Source organism: Mercenaria mercenaria, chromosome 17 (genome assembly GCF_021730395.1).
Source record: "Mercenaria mercenaria strain notata chromosome 17, MADL_Memer_1, whole genome shotgun sequence".
In the NCBI taxonomy this organism is placed as follows: Eukaryota; Metazoa; Mollusca; class Bivalvia; order Venerida; family Veneridae; genus Mercenaria; species Mercenaria mercenaria.
In genome coordinates this window covers 17699042-17720742 of record NC_069377.1, presented here as the reverse complement: position 1 = coordinate 17720742, position 21701 = coordinate 17699042, and the positions used below count along the sequence as shown (strand labels likewise).

The window sequence follows — 21701 nt, the reverse complement described above, 5'->3', positions numbered from 1 at the left end:
CTTCTTCTTGCATGGAGGGATTTTGATGAAACTTGGCACAGTTGTTCACCATCATGAGATGGAGTGTCTTGCGCAAGAACCAGGTCCCTAGGTCTAAGGCCAAGGTCACACTTTGAGGTCAAAGGTCAAATTCAAGAATGACTGTCCGGAGCATGTCTTCTTCATGCATGGAGGGATTTTGATGAAACTTGGCACAGTTGTTCACCATCATAAGACGGAGTGTCATGAGCAAGAACCAGGTCCCTAGCTCTAAGGTCAAGGTCACACTTGGAGATCAAAGGTCAAATTCAAGAATGACTTTGTCCGGAGCATATCTTCTTCATGCATGGAGGGATTTTGACGTAACTTGGCACAGTTGTTCACCATCATGAGACAGAGTGTCATGCGCAAGAACCAGGTCCCTAGGTCTAAGGTCAAGGTCACACTTAGAGGCCAAAGGTCAGATACAAGAATGACTTTGTCCGAAGAATTTCTTCTTCATGCATGGAGGGATTTTGATGTAACTTGGCACAATTGTACACCATCATGAGACGAAGTGTCATGCGCAGGTCCCTTCTTTAGAATTACTTCCCTTTGTTGTTACTATAAATAGCTTGTATTGTAACTTTTTCATTACTAGTCGTAGGGAAAAATCAAGACCACCTTTCTGTAGTACAACATGCATGTTACATCCAATTCTGAAGTGTATTTTGACTTATCTCTACCTTGTAAGGATTTTTGTGTGGACTTACAATTTTTTGGGGGGATTTTTTTTTTTTTTTTTTTTTTTTTTTTTTTTACGATTAACTTCCCTTAGTTGTTACTATAAATAACTTATATTGTAACTTTTTTTATAATTGACCGTAGGAAAAAACCAAGACCACTTTTCTGTGGTACAACATAGATGCTACTTCCAAATTTTAGGTGTATTTTAAGGTATCTCTACCTGGTAAGGAATTTTTATGTGGATTTAGAAAAACAAAAGAATTACAATAATTACTACCGCAAAATTAAAATTCCATTTGCAAATACAGGCGCTAGTGTAATGAAATTTGCTGTGATGGGCATATATTGTGACATTCTGGCACTCTTGTTATTACTGGCCTTAGAGAAAAATCGAGACCACTTTTCTGTGTTACAACATGCATGTAACATCCAATTTTTAGGTGTATTTTGACCTGTCTCTACCTGGTAAAGAGTTTCTTGTGGACTTATATATATCCAGTAGGGGACTTTGTATTGCATGGCAATACTTCATTCACTTGTTATTATTGTACCAGATTTATATAGCGCCCTTTTCATGATAAACACGTTCAAAGGAGCTTTACATATATAGCAAACGCAGCCAAACAGGGCACGAAATTCATCCTCTACTAGTACAGACACAGAGCGATCTGACCAGAGGGACAGTCTTAGTGAGACAAAGCCCCCAGAACAGATAGAGAGAACTTTTAAGATACAGACTTGTCCGGCTAACTTAGCCTAGCTCTTTGCGAATAGACAGTCTGGTTCGTTAATGTGCCCAGTATATAGCACCGAAAACTTGGTTAGAATGTTTGTCTTGATGATCTCTATGTCAAATTTGAAACAAGGTCATGTGGGGTCAAAACTAGGTTGCTAGGCGAGATCAAAGGAAAATCTTGTTAACACTTTTTGTATATGACATCATCTAGTGGTCCTCTACTAAGATTGTTCAGATTATTCCCCTAGGGTCAAATATGGCCCCGCCCTGGGGGTCACTTGGTTTATATAGACTTATATAGGGAAAAACTTTGAAAATCTTCTTGACCAAACATCAAAGACTAGGGCTTTGATATTTGTAATGTAGCATCATCTAGTGGTTCTCTACCAAGTTTGTTCAAATTATCCCTCTAGGGTCAAATATGGCCCGGGGGTCACATGGTTCATAAAGACTTGTATAGGCAAAAAACTTAGAATCTTCATGTCCATAACCTACATCATTCAAATTTGGACCACATGTATAGTTTTGAGTGGCAAGATGAAGCTTGACATGAGTTGACCTTGATCTTGACCTAGTGACCTACTTTCACATTTCTGTAGCTACAGCCTTCAAATTTGGACCACATGCATAGGTTTGTGTACCGAAACAAACTTTGACCTTGTTATTGACCTAGTGACTTACTTTCACATTTTTGAAGCTTAGTAACAGACTTCAAATTTGGACCACATGCTTAGTTTTGTGTTCCGAAATAAAATATGACCTTGATTTTGACCTAGTGACCTTTTTTTCACATTTCTCAAGCTACAGCCTTCAAATTTGAACCACAAGCATAGTTTTGTGTACCGAAATGAACTTTGATCTTGAGATTGACCTAGTGACCTACTTTCGCATTTCTGAAGGTACAGGCTTCAAATTTGGACCACGCGCACAGTTTTGTGTTTCGAAATAAAATTTGACCTTGATTTTGACCTAGTGACCAACTTTCACATTTCTCAAGCTACAGCCTTCAAATTTGAACCACATGCATAGTTTTGTGTACTGAAATGAACTTTGATCTTGAGATTGACCTAGTGACCTACTTTCACATTTCTGAATGTACAGGCTTCAAATTTGGACCACATGCATAGTTTTGTGTACCGAAATAAAATTTGACTTTGATTTTGACCTAGTGACCTACTTTCACATTTCTCAAGCTACAGCCTTCAAATTTGAACCCCATGCATAGTTTTGTGTACTGAAATGAACTTTGATCTTGAGATTGACCTAGTGACCTACTTTCACATTTCTGAAGCTACAGCTTCAAATTTTGACCGCATGCATATTTTTGTGTTCTGAATTGAAATTTGACATTGAATTTTACCTATTACCTACTTTCACATTTCTCAAGCTACAGCCTCCAAATTTGAAGCACATGCATAGTTCTGTCTACCGAAATGAACTTTGACCTTGAAATTTATCTAGTGACCTTCTTTCACATTTCTCAAGCCACAGCTTTCAAATTTGGACCACATGCACAGTATTTTGTACCGATATGAAATTTGACCTTGATTTTGACCTTGAGCTAGTCTTAAAATTTAGAACATTCAAAAATGGCTCAGTGGTAGGCGCCAAGATCACTCTGTGATCTCTTGTTAGGTTAATAGGTTAAAGGTCAAGGTCAGATTGAACCAGAACGGTAGAACTTTTGTTTACATTGAGCATATAATTTCTGTTCCTTGTGCAATTACTGAATGCATCAAGGGGGGCATTTCGTGTTCGATGAGCTCTTGTTAACACCGAGTCATTCACCGAGGAATGTCAGTATCTCACTCGAATAAAACTGAAAGTAAAATGTGTAAACTAGAAATACATATTCAAATAAATTCATCGATGGCAGTCAATTTAACGTAGTGCACGTCGTAGTACATGTCGTTCTTTTATCATAGATATCAAATAATTGTGTACCATATTCCAATTAATCGCATGGTTAATCAGCAGTTTCTTTATAAAACGTTTTTTTTGCATTCTAACATGCTGACAATTAACGCGAAGTGTCAAAGACGTAACCGCGGCGCTAATTGGCTGAACACAATCGACTCTGGTGTATCGGATAATTTGATTCACTTTCACACTTCTCGGGAAAATCTTGCAAGTACCTGAAGTAGGCGGAGCTTAAATTATGCTGCCGGCGTGTGTTTGTGTATTTGACACTCGTTATGACACTGTGCAAATTGTCAACAGTCCGGGTAGCAGTAATTAGCGAGTGCGGAAATCAAAGAAAATTGGGCGACTTGCATTTCGCTTTGAGGTTAGATTTGAGCGAAGTTTGAAGTTCTAGAGCGCCTATTTCGCTCAAGTCGCCCACTTGCGAGAGCCCTGAGACCAATCCGTTTCCGGATGATAACTCAAGAACGCTTGGGCCTAGGATCATGAAAGTTGATAGGAAGGTTGTTCATCACCTGCAGATGACCCATATTGACTTTGAGATCAGTAGGTCAAAGTTCAAGGTCACAGTGACCCTGAACAGTTAAACGGTTTCCGGATGATAACTCAAGAACGCTTGGGCCTAGGATCATGAAAGTTGATAGGGAGGTTGGTCATGACCAGCAGCTGACCCCTATTGATTTTGAGGTCAGTATGTCAAAGTTCAAGGTCACAGTGACCAGGAACAGTAAAACGGTTTCCGGGCGATAACTCAAGAACGCTTGGGCCTAGGATCAGGAAAATTGATAGGAAGATTGATCATGACCAGCAGATGACCCCTATTGATTTTGAGGTCAGTATGTCAATGTTCAAGGTCACAGTGACCCGGAACAGTTTAACGGTTTCCGGATGATAACTCAAGATTGCTTGGGCCTAGGATCGTGAAAGTTGATAGGGAGGTTTGTCATGACCAGCAGATGATCCCTATTGATTTTGAGATCAGTATGTCCAAGTTCAAGGTCACAGTGACCCGGAACAGTTTAACGGTTTCCGGATGGTAACTCAAGATTGCTTGGGCCTAGGATCGTGAATGTTGATAGGGAGGTTTGTCATGACCAGCAGATGACTCCTATTGATTTTGAGATCAGTAGGTCAAAGTTCAAGGTCACAGTGACCAGGAACAATAAACGGTTTCCGGGCGATAACTCAAGAACGTTTGGGCCTAGGATCAGGAAAATTGATAGGGAGATTGATCATGACCAGCAGATGATTTTGAGGTCATTTTGTCAAAGTTCAAGGTCAGATTGGCCAGGAACAGTTAAAACGGTTTCTGGACGATAACTTGAGAACGCTTGGGCCAAGGGTCATGAAAGATGATAGTGAGGTTCATCATGACCAACAGATGACCCCTATTGATTTTAAGGTCAGTAGGTCAAAGGTCAAGGTTACAGTGACCCGGAACATTTTAACTGTTTCCTGACAATAACTTGAGAATGCTTGGGCCTAGGATCATGAAACTTGATAGGGAGGTTGGTCATGACCTGTAGATGACCCCTATAGATTTTGAGATCTGTAGGCTTAAGGCAAGGTCACATTGACCCGGAACAGTTAAATCCTTTCCAGACGATACCTTGAGAACGCTTGGGTCTAGGATCACTAAACTTGATAAGGAGGTTGATCGTGACCAGGAGATGACCACTGTTGATTTTGAGGTCAGTAGGTCAAAGTTCAATGTCACATTGAACCAGAACAGTAGAACTTTTGTTAACAGTGAGCAAATTATTTCTGTTCCTTGTGCAATTACTGAATGCATCAAGGGGGGCATTTCGTGTTCGACGAGCTCTTGTTTGACTTTCGTATTCATTCAATCGACAAGGCTGTTGAATAATCGAGCGTTGCTGTCCTCCGACAGCTCTTGTTAATTCTGTCATCATAAAACTTGGTCAGAATGTTTTTTAATCCCCTGCCACGAGTGGTGGGAGTTATAGGAATGGTCTCCATCTGTCCTTCCATCTTCCGTCCTGCTGTCTAACGTCCTTCCGTCCTTCCGTCTGTCCGTAACATTTTGTGTCCGCTCTGTATCTCCTAAACCCCTTGAAAGATCTTTATGAAATTTGGGTCAAATGATCACCTCATCAAGACAATGTGCAGAACCCATGAGTCACCCATGTCTGCTCAAGGTCAAAGTCACAACTGCAGATCAAAGGTTTGAGCCTTCCATTGTGTGTCCGCTCTGTATCTCCTAAACCCCTTGGAGGATAATCATTAAACTTGGGTCAAATGATCACCTTATCAAGACAATGTGCAGAGTTTGAGCCTTCCATTTCGTGTCTGCTCTGTATGCAATGCATATGTTGTTTTTCTCTATCATATACGAGCCAGGTATGATTTTTAGCCTCATTAAATGTTTGGTCAACCCTCTTGTTTTTGTACTTTATTTCTTTTCACTACGATTGTTGGGCATTAATTAACCTTTCTTTCCAATAATATGTTAATGACACCATTTTGATGTGTTGTCTGAGATGGTACGATAAATGTTGGAGTGACCGCATCCGGATTAAGACCGTGTCAAAATTTTCCAGTCGTGTCAGTTGGACGACTTTCCAGAAGTAACATTGTAAAGGTGTTCCAAACAATGTTTCTGGACAGTACAGTTGCCAAGAAATTCACATGACTGTGGAGAAAGGAAAATGGCATATATGGCAGTATTTGGCATTGCACCCCAATAAACTTTATTTTTGTTATTTTGTGGGATTACCATTAACGACAGTTTATTTTCTTGCATTTGAGTGTTTGGAATATGTTCCTTGAACAAATTATTTTTAATTTGAAATCCTTGAATTTTGGTGAGAGATTTCTGCATGAACCATGCCAGGGCTCCAGATAATTTTTTTGGCCTATGAGTATTTACTCATAATTATTGTGAATGAGTAAAATGGTAAAATCTGAAATTGACAAAGAGTAGTAATTTTGCTCCTGAAAATTTGTAAATGAGAAAAAACAGAAATCAGTTTTACAACATACTTATTGGGTGCATGAACAGTGATGAATTTGTTTGCAGTTCAGTTTCAATTCAGCTTTCAAGTTTTTGCTCCCTTTTCTCCCTTGGCTTGTACTGGCTTCACACTCACTACCGAATCCAATAGTTTATTCAGTATACCTTTAAAGATGTTTTGGGGATCATTTTATGTTGAGTAGGTAGAGCGTTTGTTCACTTTTACATTTTAGAAAGATCTTGTTGTTTACTCTGCACCGGAAGTTGATATTTTACATTGACACTGCTTTAAAATACACTTAGCCCCGATTAATCTCTTTTTTGCAAAAATATAAATTATATCTCAAATGACGTACATACCATTGATCTAGAAATACAATCTATATTTTTGCAAAAAAGACATTAATCTTTACCATTTCTTTAGCATACAAACCACCACCAGCGATTATTATCCTCCGTATGTTGTAGCGTTATCCAGGAAAACTGCAGCATCCTAAATCTGTAACATAATATCCTCCATAACCGAGTCTCGTGTAACAGTTCCTCCCCCGTGAGTAAAAAGTCATTGCATGCATTTCTGTAATTTCATATACGTTTTTATATGCGTTTCTGTAATTTCATATACGTTTTTAAATGCTAAAAAGTTATCAGACATGCGTTTATGCATTACTTCAAAGCGTAATTTACACTAATACGCATCTTATCTGGCATCCTGCCGTGCTCAGGTTATATGAATCACAGTCAGTGTATATGCCCATGGTATATACCGTCAAAAACCTTTATAACTAATATTATATAAAAATATAAACATATATGCCAATATAAACATGACTGTATCAAAAATATAACGTTTATGTTCATTGATATCACAGTGTTTAAATTCATATCAGTTATAATGGACACTTCAAATCTGCTAATTTGGATAAATAAATACTGATAACAAATCTTACAAATGTTGCTGGTTTTATACGCCTGTTTGAAAAACTGGACGTATTATGGGAAGGCTCCTGGCGGTGGGTGGGCGGGCGGCGTCCACAGACTTTGTCCGGAGCAATTGTTCACCATTATGAGACGGAGTGTTGCGTGCAAGAACCAGGTTCCTAGATCTAAGGTCAAGGTCGCACTTAGAGGTCAAAGGGTACAAGAATGAAAACTTTGTCCGGAGCATTTCTTCTTCATGCATGGAGGGATTTTGATATAACTTGGCATAAATGTTCACCACCGTGAGACGGAGTGTGTAATATCACACAAATGATAAGCATGGATAGACGATGTGTCATGCACAAAAACAAGGTCTCTAGGTCTAAGGTCAAGGTCACAGTCCTTGGTTGAACTCAGCCAATTTTCACTACATATATACTGATATTGTGGTCTTCGTGTCCGTTCCGTAACTTTCACATGCATGGTCCGATTTCAAAATAATTTGACACAAATAATAAGTATGGATAGACGATGTGTCTTGCGCAAAACCAGGGCCCTAGGTCTAAGGTCAAGGTCACATTTAAGAGGCCAAAGGTCACATACAAGAATGACTTTGTCCTGAGCATTTCTTCTTCATGCATGGAGGGATTTTGATGTAAGTTGGCTTAATTGTACACCATCATGAGACGGAGTGTCATGCGCAGGTCCCTTCTTTAGAATTACTTCCCTTTGTTGTTACTATAAATAGCTTATATTCTAACTTTTTCATTACTAGTCATAGGGAAAAATCAAGACCACTTTTCTGTAGTACAACATGCATGTTACATCCAATTTTGAGGTGTATTTTGACCTTTCTCTACCTGGTAAGGATTTTTGTGTGGACTTAGAAATTTTTTTTTGGATTTTCTTTTTTTTTTAAGATTAACTTTCCTTAGTTGTTACTATAAATAACTTATATTGTAACTTTTTTTATAATTGACCGTAGGGAAAAACCAAGACCACTTTTCTGTGGTACAACATAGATGTAACTTTCAAATTTTAGGTGTATTTTAAGGTATCTCTACCTGGTAAGGAGTTTTTTAGTGGATTTAGAAAAACAAAAGAATGACAGTAGTTATTATACAACCACAGAATTAAAATTCCATTTGCACAGGTGCTAGTGTAAAGAAATTGGCTATGACGGGTGTATATTGTGACATTCTGGCACTCTTGTTATTTACAGTTGAAAGAAAGAGATTTCTTAGAAGCAATATTCAAGTTTTGGAGAAACAGAGATATAAAAGGAGTTTTTGAAGTATCAGCTTACTGGTAAGTAGAGTCATACAACTTCAAACTTATGTTGGTATGAAGCGCTTTAATATAATCTATTATTGGTTGTTTTTCTGTTTGACTAAAGATGTTGTCAGTAAGGTAGCAGGTCATATACTCATAGAAAGTTCATCTCAGTGATTGCTTTCTTCCATTTTTAGCATGATTATTTGAAATTTTTCAAATTAGTGTGCTTTTTTGTCACCCTTGCATTGGTGCTAGCATCTGTCTGCTTCACAAAAGGTTTGCATGTAAACACAACAGTTTGCTAAAAAACAACTAGACAAAATGCTCAGAAACTTCAGACATGTTTTCAGCATCATGATAACCTACAGAACAAGATACCTAGTTCTTGCTTATATGTTGTAAAAATTATGCCCCTTTCTAGCTCAACTTCCCGAAGAAAAAGTAGAGCTATTGCACTCGCCCCAGCGACGGCGTCGGCGTTGCCATTGGTTCAAGTTTTTGATAGTCAAATATCTCTGTTACTATTGAAGCTATTGATTTGAAACTTAAAACAGTTATTGACTATCAAAGTCTACACAAGGCGAAACAATCCCCATAACTCTGGTTTCAATTTTGACAGAGTTATGCCCCTTTTTAGCTCACCTGTCACAAAGTGACAAGGTGAGCTTTTGTGATCGCGCGGTGTCCGTCGTCCGTCGTCCGTGCGTGCGTGCGTCCGTAAACTTTTGCTTGTGACCACTCTAGAGGTCACATGTTTCATGGGATCTTTATGAAAGTTGGTCAGAATGTTCATATTGATGATATCTAGGTCAAGTTCGAAACTGGGTCACGTGCCTTCAGAAACTAGGTCAGTAGGTCTAAAAATAGAAAAACCTTGTGACCTCTCTAGAGGCCATATATTTCACAAGATCTTCATGAAAATTGGTCAGAATGTTCATCTTGATGATATCTAGGTCAAGTTCGAAACTGGGTCACGTGCCGTCAAAAACTAGGTCAGTAGGTCAAATAATAGAAAAACCTTGTGACCTCTCTAAAGGCCATATTTTTCATGGGATCTGTATGAAAGTTGGTCTGAATGTTCATCTTTATGATATCTAGGTCAAGTTTGAAACTGGGTCACTTGCGGTCAAAAACTAGGTCAGTAGGTCTAAAAATAGAAAAACCTTGCAACCTCTCTAGAGGCCATATATTTCAAGAGATCTTCATGAAAATTGGTCAGAATGTTCACCCTGATGATATCTAGGTCAAGTTCGAAAGTGGGTCACATGCCATCAAAAACTAGGTCAATAGGTCAAATAATAGAAAAACGTTGTGACCTCTCTAGAGGCCATATTTTTCATGGGATCTGTATGAAAGTTGGTCTGAATGTTCATCTTGATGATATCTAGGTCAAGTTTGAAAGTGGATCACGTGCTATCAAAAACTAGGTCAGTAGGTCAAATAATAGAAAAACCTTGTGACCTCTCTAAAGGCCATATTTTTCATGGGATCTGTATGAAAGTTGGTCTGAATGTTTATCTTGATGATTTCCAGGTCAAGTTTGAAACTGGGTCACGTGCCTTAAAAAACTAGGTCAGTAGGTCTAAAAATAGAAAAACCTTGTGACCTCTCTAGAGGCCATACTTGTGAATGGATCTCCATAAAAATTGGTCAGAATGTTCACCTGGATGATGTCCAGGTCAAATTTGAAACTGGGTCACGTGCCTTAAAAAACTAGGTCAGTAGGTCAAATAATAAAAAAAAACCTTGTGACCTCTCTAGAGGCCATACTTTTCATGGGATCTGTATGAAAGTTGGTCTGAATGTTCATCTTGATGATATCTAGGTCAAGTTTGAAACTGGGTCAACTGCGGTCAAAAACTAGGTCAGTAGGTCTAAAATTATTAAAATCTTTTGACCTCTCTAGAGGCCATATTTTTCAATGGATCTTCATAAAAATTGATCTGAATGTTCACCTTGATGATATCTAAGTCAGTTTCGAAACTGGGTCACGTGCGGTCAAAAACTAGGCCAGTAGGTATAAAAATAGAAAAACCTTGTGACTTCTTTAGAGGCCATATTTTTCATGAGATTTTCATGAAAATTAGTGAGAATGTTCACCTTGATGATATCTAGTTAAAATTCAAAACAGGGTCACGTACCTTCGAAAACTAGGTCAATAGGTCAGATAATAAAAAACCTTGTGACTTCTCTAGAGACCATATTTTTCAATGGATCTTCATGAAAATTGGTCAAAATTTTTATCTTGATAATATCTAGGTCAGGTTCAAAACTGGGTCACATGAGCTCAAAAACTAGGTCACTATGTCAAATAATAGAAAAAACAACATCATACTCAAAACTGGGTCATGTGGGAAGAGGTGAGCGATTCAGGACCATCATGGTCCTCTTGTTTAGCTCACCTGTCACATAGTGACAAGGTGAGCTTTTGTGATCACCCTTCGTCCGTTGTCCGTCGTCAGTCCATCCGTGGGTCCGTGCGTCCGTCCGTCCGTCTCGTGCGTCCGTCCGTGCGTCAACAATTTCTTGTCTGCACGATAGTGGTTTCATTTATGATTTTATTTTAACCAAACTTGCACACAACTTGTATCACCATAAGATCTCAGTTCCTTTCTTGAACTGGCCAGATCCCATTACAGGTTCCAGAGTTATGGCCCCTGAAAGGGCCAAAATTAGCTATTTTGACCTTGTCTGCACAATAGCAGCTTTATTTATAATTTGATTTTTACCAAACTGGCACACAACTTGTATCATCATAAGATCTCGGTTCCTTTCTTGAACTGGTCAGATTCCATTATGGGTTCCAGAGTTATGGCCCTTGAAATTGCCAGAATTAGCTATTTTGACCTTGTCTGCACAATAGCAGCTTCATTTATGATTTTATTTTAACCAAACTTGCACAAAACTTGTATCACCATATGATCTTGGTTCCTTTCTTGAACTGGCCAGATCCCATTATGGGTTCCAGAGTGATGGCCCCTGAAAGGGCCAGAATGAGCTATTTTGACCTTGTCTGCACAATAGCAGCTTCATTTATGATTTGAATTTAATCAAACTTGCATAAAACTTGTGTCACCATAAGATCTCGGTTCCTTTCTTGAACCGGCCAGATCCCATAATGGATTCAAGAGTTATGGCCCCTGAAAAGGCCAAAATTAGCTATTTTGACCTTGTCTGCACAATAGCAGCTTCATTTATGATTTGATTTTAACCAAACTTGCACAAAACTTGTATCACCACAAGATCTTGGTTCCTTTCTTGAACTGGCCAAATTCCTTCATGGGTTCCAGAGTTATGGCCCCTTAAAGGTCCAAAATTGGCTATTTTGGCTTTTGCAGCCATATAGAGACTTCATTTATGGTTTTATTTTGTATCTGATTACCTCCCCTGATTGTAATCAAAATGGATTTATATCAGTAAGTACTTATAGGACTTATTTGAAATTTCATTATTGTCATTAGTTGGACTGAGCCAATGAGGGTAGATAACTATGGACTGATTTTATGTCAAATTACCTCCCTTTATTTCAAATTGAAATGGGTATATCTCCGTAACTAATGACGTATGTCAATAGATTTATTTGGCAGATCCTTCTTTTGTTAACTTTGTCAATAATCATTTTTTTTTTAATTACTTCCCTTTTACGTTACTATAAATAGCTTGTTTTTAGTAACTTTTTTATTATTGGCCGTAGGGAAAAACCGAGACCACTTTTCTGTGGTACAACATGGATGGTACCTCCAATTTTTAGGTGTATTTTGACATATCTGTACCTTGTAAGAATTTTTTTTTTCTTTTTGGTTTAATTTCTTCCCTTTGTTGTTCCTGTCCTTTGGATATTTTTTCTGAGGACCTTCTTGTCCTCAAGTGCAATGATAACAGGTGAGCGATATAGGGCCATCATGGCCCTTTTGTTTTAACTCAACTAAGCACAAAGTGCTCAAGGGTGAGCTATTGTGGTAAGTGGTCGTCCGTCAACATTTTCCTTTAAACAACATCTCCTCCTAAACCACAAGGCCAGTTTTAATTAAATTTCACAGGGATATTCCTTTGATGGTCTTCTTCAAAAAAATTTCAAAGAAAACTCTGTTTGCCGTGGCAACCGAAAGGAAAAATCTTCTTGTCCAAAACAATAGGTCCTAGGGCTTTGATATTTGGTATTTAGCATCATCTAGTGATCCTCTGCCAAGACTTTTCAAATTATCCCCCTATGGTCAAATATGGCCCCGCTCTGGGGGTCACATGGTTTATATAGGGAAAAGTTTGAAAATCTTTTCCAAAACCACAGGGCATAGGGCTTGATATTTGGTATGTACATCATATAGTGGTCCTCTACCAAGATCGTTCGAGTTATATCCTTAGGGTCAAATATGGCCCTGCCCTGGGGGTCACATGGTTTCTGTAGACTTTTATAGGGAAAACACTTAGAGGTCAAAGGTCAAATTCAAGAATGACTTTGCCCGGAGCATATCTTCTTCATGCATGGAGGGATTTTGATGTAACTTTGCACAATTTTTACCATTCCATCTCCTGCACAAGAATCAGGTCCCTAGGTCTAAGGTCAAGGTCACACTTAGAGGTCAAAGGATACAAGAATGAAAACTTTTGTCTGGAGCATTTCTTCTTCATGCATGGAGGGATTTTGATATAACTTGGCACAAATGTTCACCACCATGAGATGGAGTGTCATGCGCAAGAACCAGGTCCCTAGGTCTAAGGTCAAGGTCACACATAGAGGCCAAAGGTCAGATACAAGAATGACTTTGTCCCTAGCATTTCTTCTTCATGCATGGAGGGATTTTGATGTTACTTGGCACAATTGTACACCATCATGAGACAGAGTATCATGCGCAGGTCCCTTCTTAAGAATTACTTCACTTTATTTTTAGCTCACCTGAGCAATGCTCAGGTGAGTTTTTCTGATCACTCGATGTCCGGCGTCTGTCGTCTGTCTGTCTGTCAACATTTAGCTTGTGTATGCGATAGAGGCTGTATTTTTCAACTGATCTTCATGAAATTTGGTCAGAATGATTACCTTGATGAAATCTAGGCCGAGTTCGAAAATGGGTCATCTGGGATCAAAAACTAGGTCACTAGGTCAAATCAAAGAAAAACCTTGTGTATGCGATAGAGGCTGTATTTTCAGTTGATCTTGATGAATTTTGGCCAGAATGATTACCTTGATGAAATCTAGGCCGAGATCGAAAATGGGTCATCTAGGATCAAAAAGTACGTCACTAGGTCAAATCAAAGAAAAACCTTGTGTATGCAATAGAGGCTGTATTTTTCAATTAATCTTCATGAATTTTGGTCAGAATGATAACCTTGATGAAATCTAGGCCGAGTTCGAAAATGGGTCATCTGGGGTCAAAAACTAGGTCGCTAGGTCAAATCAAAGAAAAACCTTGTGTATGCGATAGGGGTTGTATTTTTCAATTAATCTTCAAACATTTTGGTCAGAATGATTACCTTGATGAAATCTAGGTCAAGTTCGAATATAGGTCATCTGGGGTCAAAAACTAGGTCACTAGGTCAAACCAAAGAAAAACCTTGTGTATGCGATTAAAGGCTGTATTTTTCAAATAATCTTCATGAATTATGGTCAGAATGATTGCCTTGGTGAAAACTAGGTCAAGTTTGAATATCGGTCATCTGGGATAAAAAAATAGGTCACTAGGTCAAATCAAAGAAAAAGCTTGTATATGCATTAGAGGCTGTATTTTTCAATTAATCTTCATGAAATTTGGTCAGAATAATTGCATTGTTTAAATCTAGGTCAAGTTCGAATATGGGTCATCTGGGATCAAAAATTAGGTCACTAGGTCAAATCAAAGAAAAACCTTGTGTATGCAATAGAGGCTATATTTTTCAACTGATCTTCCTGAAATTAAGTCAGAATGATTGCCTTGATGAAATCTAGGTCAAATTTGAATATGGGTTATCTTGGATCAAAAAGTAGGTCAGTAGGTCAAATCAAAGAAAAACCTTGTGTATGCGATAGAGGATGTATTTTTCAATTGATCTTCATGAAATTTGGTCAGAATGATAGCCTTGATGAAATCTAGGTCAAGTTCCGAATATGGGTCATCTGGGGTCAAAACCTAGGTCACTAGGTCAAATCACAGAAAATACTTATACTCAAGATTTTTGCTTCAATTTTAATGATAATTTGTCAGAATATTTTTGTCCATGAAATCACTAGGTCAAACATGTTTACACTGTTATGTTGAGTTATGGTGTGTTTTTCAGGTGAGCGACCTAGAGCCATCTTGGCCCTTTTGTTACTATAAATAGCTTATATTGTAACTTTTTCATTACTAGTCGTAGGGAAAAATCGCGACCACTTTTTTGTAGTACAACATGCATGTTACATCCAATTTTGAGGTGTATTTTGACCTATCTCTCCCTGTTAAGGATTTTTGTGTGGACTTACAATTTTTTTTTTTTGGATTTTTGTTTGTTTAAGATCAACTTCCCTTAGTTGTTACTATAAATAACTTATATTGTAACTTTTTTATAATTGACTGTAGGGGAAAACCAAGACCACTTTTCTGTGGTACAACATGGATGTTACTTTCAAATTTTAAGTGTATTTTAAGGTATCTTTACCTGGTAAGGAGTTTTTTGTGGACTTAGAAAAACAAAAGAATTACAATAATTACTAAACAACCACAAAATTTAATTTCCATTTGCAGGTACAAGACTGGTGCTATTTGCTAATTTGCTGTGATGGGCGTATATTGTTACATTCTGGCACTCTTGTTTGACATAGAAATTAGTTAGGTTTTGCATACCATTCCATATTTTGTCTAAACTGTTTGATATATGGCTTTGAAACTTTGAACACTTGCTTATCATCATGGATGGTTACATATTGCTGTATATTGCAAGACTTATCCAAGTCCACAAATACATGTTTGTCTTATCTATTATTTTTCTTTTATCTGAAAATCCCTGGTAATATTTGACCCCATACTTCCATCAATTCTTCGAATAGTCGAGCCTTATTCTGACAGATTATTTTTGTTGCATACTTTATTTTACAAATAATAGAATAAATAAAGCAAATAGAAATACTTTCTTTGTAGCACTCTTTCTTATAGTAGAATATGAATACAAAATGTGGAAAATTAATGTCCTTAAGCAGAAGTGACATCGTGATGTTTCACTGATGCACAATAACTTAGTTCCACTTTAGTTTTATTGTTTGTAGTGTAACGGTAAGTATGTTCTTACCATAAAATAACATATTTTAAATCGAGAAATATACATAAGGAATGGAGTAAAAATGGCAAGGTAAATGATTTTTTAAAATTTTGCATAAACAATATATAATCCATGTATGGATCGCTAGTTGTCATTAACAGCATGAGAATCATCTGGCATGAGGGGTGCCAGATGGGTTTTGCCGGAATGGGTAAAATCACTGGAAATGCCAGTCCGGTATGCAAGAAAAGATTGTGAACAATTGTTGGTGAATTTCAGGGATTTAAGACAGAGACAGTACCTTGGGGTAAGATATGACACAAGGACCAATGTATATGACTGGGATTATAATATGAGATTATCACAAAGAGATGTAAGTAACAACTATATGATTAACAAACAATCAAGGCCTTTGAGTTGTTTATCGTCTTAAGCCCCGATCTTACATTCCCGGTGACGGCCCCGGTTCTCCCAGTACATTAGCCAGTATACCTGGACAAACCGTGACATTTTTTTTGCAAAAATTTAAGTTTGATCTCATATTCCCGACCTTGTCCCGGTAAATCCCCGATAATGAAGCAGAATCTACACTTTGATCCCGGTTTAGTCCTGGTCTGACACCGGATATCCACGATGATTGTCCGGCGTAAACCCAGTTGATCCCGGTGTAATCCTGAGTGACCCGGGTCGTAGCCGGTAGTGCCCCGATGACCGCAGGTAGCATTCCATCATAGCCCGGCTGTGATCCAGTGACACACCGGCGCCTACCGGTGCTTACTCGGTAGCATATAAAACAGGATGCACGTCGATCCCCAAAAGTTATCTTGTAGTCACTTGAAGCCAAACATCATGCCGAAGACCAAGAAACCTGCCAGAAAATTGCCACCAGTGGGAAGTTAAGTTGAAGACAACTCTACCAAGAAGCAAACACAGAGCCCAACGGACGAAGACTCTGCTGGAAGGCAAAAACCTCCCTCCCCAAATAGGATTTTCACAGTGTTTTTATATACTATATAGAGGATATTTGTTTGTTTTGAGTGAATATGGAATATAGACCTATTTCACTCAGAAGTGAGAAAATTCCAAATAGCGCTCGTGAAAATGTGAAAATTTTCTCACCGAGGTTAGATATATTCCATATTTACAAAAAAAACACATTTTCTTTTTATTTTATGCTTAATTACGTTGAGATTTGCATTTTGCAACAAATTTTAATCTCATCGCATAAAACAGACGCACGTAAACAGACATGACGTCAGACGTGTTGTGACTTTAGAAAGACGCACAACATAAAGTTCCATTTTATTTTATTTTTTGCTGCATAACATTATGAAATTCTCATAAATAAAAATAAAATGATTTGAATCGAGAAATATTCTACAAAGAACAAAGTGCGACTACAATTTTCATCCTGTTTTAAGCAAATAATTTAAAATTTATACACAATGTACAAATAGATCAGCATTTACAGTGAGTGATATGCAGTGAGTGATATGGATTATATCACAGTATTTCATCAGTTAGCATAAAATAAATCATCATCTTATCTTATATCACCACAACTTCACCATCTGTTACCGACATAGATCCGTGACCTCACCTTCTGTCACCATCGTGTGGCCGGAATTAGCCAGCACACACCTGGTTAAACCCGGACAGTCCGTTGTGAAACGGGATTCTACCGGACTCAACCGGTGGTTTGCCGGAATTTCCCGGCTATAACCGCGAGTTAATCGGCGAATAAACCTGGGCTTACCGTGCTTCACCTGCACTATGCCGTCCTGGGGCCGGAGTTCGCCGCAGCTCTACCGTGTATATCCGGTGTTACCCCGGAAACTGCCGGCATTGCGCCGATTTTGCACTGAATATGCCGGTTTTGGCCATCATTCCCGGTGATTCCCGGTTGTGTTAAACATTTTAAAACAACTGGGGCCGTTTGCCAGTTCTACAAGATTTATCAAGGATCTTCCTGGACGTTCACGGAATCGTCAAGGTTGTACGCCGGTTCAACAAGGTTGAACAAGGTTTATCCCGGACCACTGAACTGGGATAAACTGGGAGACCAAACCGTGACAGTGAGATCGGGGCTTTAATCTACCATGGTTCAGAGTTCAGATGCGTAGGAATTGAACCACAAGGGTGTTAGCCTGAGTGGTTAAACACTGAAGCATCTGAATGATGAACCGTGGTAAATTAGATGATAAATCACAAGAAGTTAACCATTGTTTATCGCAGAATATACAGAGCTTAATTTCCTTCTTTGTTTAACTGGAAATCAAATCAAGTCATGTTAGAATTTTATTGTTAGCTTACCTGAACCCAGGGTTCATGGTGAGATATTAGTATAGGTGGATGGTCCAGCATTCAGTATCTGTCAACAACAGTTTACATAGGCATATTCTCTGAAACTTCTTGTCAGAATTACACCAAACTTGGTCTGTAGCATCTGGCAAGGTCCTCTCTTAAGTTTGTTCAAAATCAATGGTTCCTCTTGACCCCTTTTTATACCCCCACCAAACATGTTGAGGGGGAGGGGGGGGCTATGTAGGAGTCAGTTTGGCATGTCCCGTCCCGTCCTGAAATCTATATGCCTGGAAAGATTTTAATTTAAGTTCACATTATTATTCCTCAAGACCAGATGACATGTTGAACATATCACCTATGCCTGATGGTCAATGGTCAAGGTCCCAATTTAAGGTCAGAGGTTAGATATTTAGTTTTTGCTCCATAACTTCTATGTGCCTGGAAGGGTTTTATTACTAAGTGGATTTGATTCAAACTTAAAGTAGTTGTTCAACATCATAACCCATATCATATGACACAAGAGCCATAACTTTTGATACACTTTCACTCTATCTAAATGGATTTGATTCAAACTTAAATAGATGTTCCACCTTATCACCCACATCATGTGACACAAGGTGCATAACTCTGACACCAATTTTTCATGAATTATGCCCCCTTTTACTTAGAATTTAAGGTTAATTTTGATGCATTTTTATTATATCTCAGTTATTATCAAACACATTTGATTCAAACATGAAGTAGTTGTTCCACGTCATCACCCACATCATATGACACAAGGTGCATAACTCTTGCGCCAATATTTCCTGAATTATGCCCCCCTTTTTGCTTAGAGTTATACTTAAATAGTGTTTTGATACACTTTATCTGTACCTCTCTTATTATTTGATATTTTTTAACACAGACTGGAGCTATTGTGCAATATTCATCCACCATTGGAGTCATTAAACACTGAGTGACAGTTCCAGTTTCCTCAGATGTGCCCAGTTTCACTATCCAGCATCAAAATAGTCGAGCGCGCTGTCTCCTGTGACAGCTCTTGTTTTACATAGTTATATCCTCTTTTCAACTTAAAATTTGCCAAAGTCATGGTTCCTGTACAATTATTCATGAAAGGCTTGACAGATTTAAATGTTTTTGGTACACATAAAATACAGGTAAAGTTTGACTTTGTCTACAAACCACCAATTTTTTTTATGTAGTTTAGCCCCTTTCCAACACTCATGGTTGCCAGACAATAATTCACAAAAGGCTTGACAGATTTAGATAAATTTTGGTACACAGGTGTAACATAAAATACAGGTCAAGCCATGTCTTTCTTATGGTTGCCATTCTTCTGTGACAAGACCGTATTGTGGGGGTATTCGTCACTCCTGTAACAGTTCTACTTAGGGGCTGCTAGAGCTACAAGTAGAAAAAACATATAAACAACTTCTTGTCATGAGCCACTTGATGGATCTTCATCAGACTTGTTCTGTAGCATCATTGTAAGGTCTTCTCCTAATATTGTTAAAATTTGTGCACTTGGCCTTTCTTAAGGACAGTTGGATTTAAAACAGAAAAAAGAAACTTCTTACTCTCTGGAACCTTAATTAAATTGTAGCATCATCAGTTTGTTCAAATAGGGGCATTTGACACCTTTTATGGTCCACTAGCAATAAAAGTAGAAATACCTTTCAACAAATTCTTTTCATGAACCTCGGGAAAGATCTTAATAAAATTGGTCTGTATCATCATTTTAATGTCCTCTTTTCATTTTGTTTAACTGGGAGCACTTAAACCCATTTTTGGCAAAGAAAAGAATAGAAATAACTTTAAACAATTTTGCTCATGAAGTCCTTGAAGGATATTCATCAAACTTAGTCTGAACCATTCTAATAAAGTCCTCTGTTAAATTTCTTCAACTGGGGGCACTTGACCCCTTTAAGGGGACATTAGAGCTAAAAGTAGATATATCTTTAAATGACCTTTTCCCTTGCAGTGCTTGGTGGATCATCATCAAACCTGGTCTTTAGCATCCTTGTAATGTTCTGTTTTAAATGGGGGCACATTAGCTGTTTTATGTTTTTCATACTAAACACAGTTGTTACAATTCATGATTCAGTGTGTTATACCTTCATACATTGAAGGTCAAATGATCAAGGTCAGGTGAGTGACTTAAGACCGCTATGGCCCTCTTGTGTATCTTTATATATTAACTGTAAAAAGCTTGACTTGTATTGAATTCAGGGGCTTACTTGGGTGAACGGTTGAGGATGTTGACTAGATCACTTGCCTCTCACAGCTGTTAATTTGAGGTACAATTCTTTTGTTTGAGGAAGGTTGGTGGTTATATCCAGGTGCCCACTCATACCAGGAACAATGCCCAGAGGTGTGCCTGGAGCCTTGCTCCCACTGTCAAAAGCTGAAAAAATAAACATAAGACCAAAATGACTCTGTCTGGGTGACAAAACTTATTTCACAGAAATAAGTAAAATAGGAGGAAATATAATTATGTCTTCAACATGTAGTAGGGGAGACATAATTATTGATTTAGTATGTCAGTCTGTCTGTATGGCACAAAGTTTGTGCACATAAGTCCTCCTGTCTGTATGGTCCACATAAGTCCTTCTGTCTGTATGGCACAAAGTTTGTCCACATAAATCCTCCAGTCTGTATGGCACAAAGTTTGTCCACATAAGTCCTCAAGTATGTATGGCACAATGTTTGTCCACATAAGTCCTTCTGTCTGTATTGCACAAAGTTTGTCCACATAATTGCCCTGTCCATCCGTCCGTCCATACGTCACACTTCATTTCCGATCAATAACTTCAGAACCATTTGACAAAGAACTTTCAGACTTCATAGGGTGGTAGGGCTGCTGGAGTAGACGACCCCTATTATTTTTGGGGTCACTTCATCAAAGGTCAAGGTCACAGGGGCCTGAACATTGGAAACCATTTCCAATCAGTAACTTGAGAACCACTTGACCCAGAATGTTGAAACTTCATAGATGATTGATCATGCAGAGCAGATGATCCCTATTGATTTTGGGGTCACTTTGTTAAAGGTCAAGGTCACTGGGGCCTAAACATGCAAAACCGTTTCCGGTCAGTAACTTGAGAACCACTTAACCCAGAATGTTAAAACTTCATTGGATGATTGGTCATGCAGAGTAGATGACTACTATTGATTTTGGGGTCACTCTGTTAAAGGTCAAGGTCACAGGGGACTGAACATGGAAAACCATTTCCGATCAAAAACTTGAGAACCACTTGACCCAGAATGATAAAACTTCATAGGTTGATTGGACATGCAAAGTAAATGACCCCTAACGATTTTAGGGTCACTCTGTTAAAGGTCAAGGCCACAGGGGCCTGAACATGGAAAACCATTTCCAATCAATAACTTGAGAACCTCTCGACCCAGAATGTTGAAACTTCATAGGATGATTGTTCATGCAGAGTAAATGACCCCTATTGTTTTTGGGGTCAGTCTATTAAAGGTCAAGGTCACAGGGGCCTGTTCATGTAAAATCATTTTTTGGAAATAACTTGAGAACCACTTGACCTACAATGTTGAAACTTAATAGGATGATTGGACATGCAGAGTAGATGACCCCTATTTATTTTGAGGTCATCTGATCAAAAGTCAAGGTCACAGGAGCCTGAACAGTGA

The 21701-nt window shown here is 38.3% G+C and overlaps 1 protein-coding gene across 1 annotated transcript in view; it reads left to right on the top strand.

Moving 5' to 3' along the window:
- Positions 1 to 21701, top strand: part of LOC123536082 (dynein axonemal assembly factor 3-like) — a 236609-nt gene that overhangs the window by 114483 nt on the left and 100425 nt on the right. Inside the window, 2 exon segments of the mRNA XM_053529209.1 lie at positions 8482 to 8567; positions 16020 to 16113. Of these exon segments, the coding sequence (XP_053385184.1) occupies positions 8482 to 8567; positions 16020 to 16113 (180 nt within the window).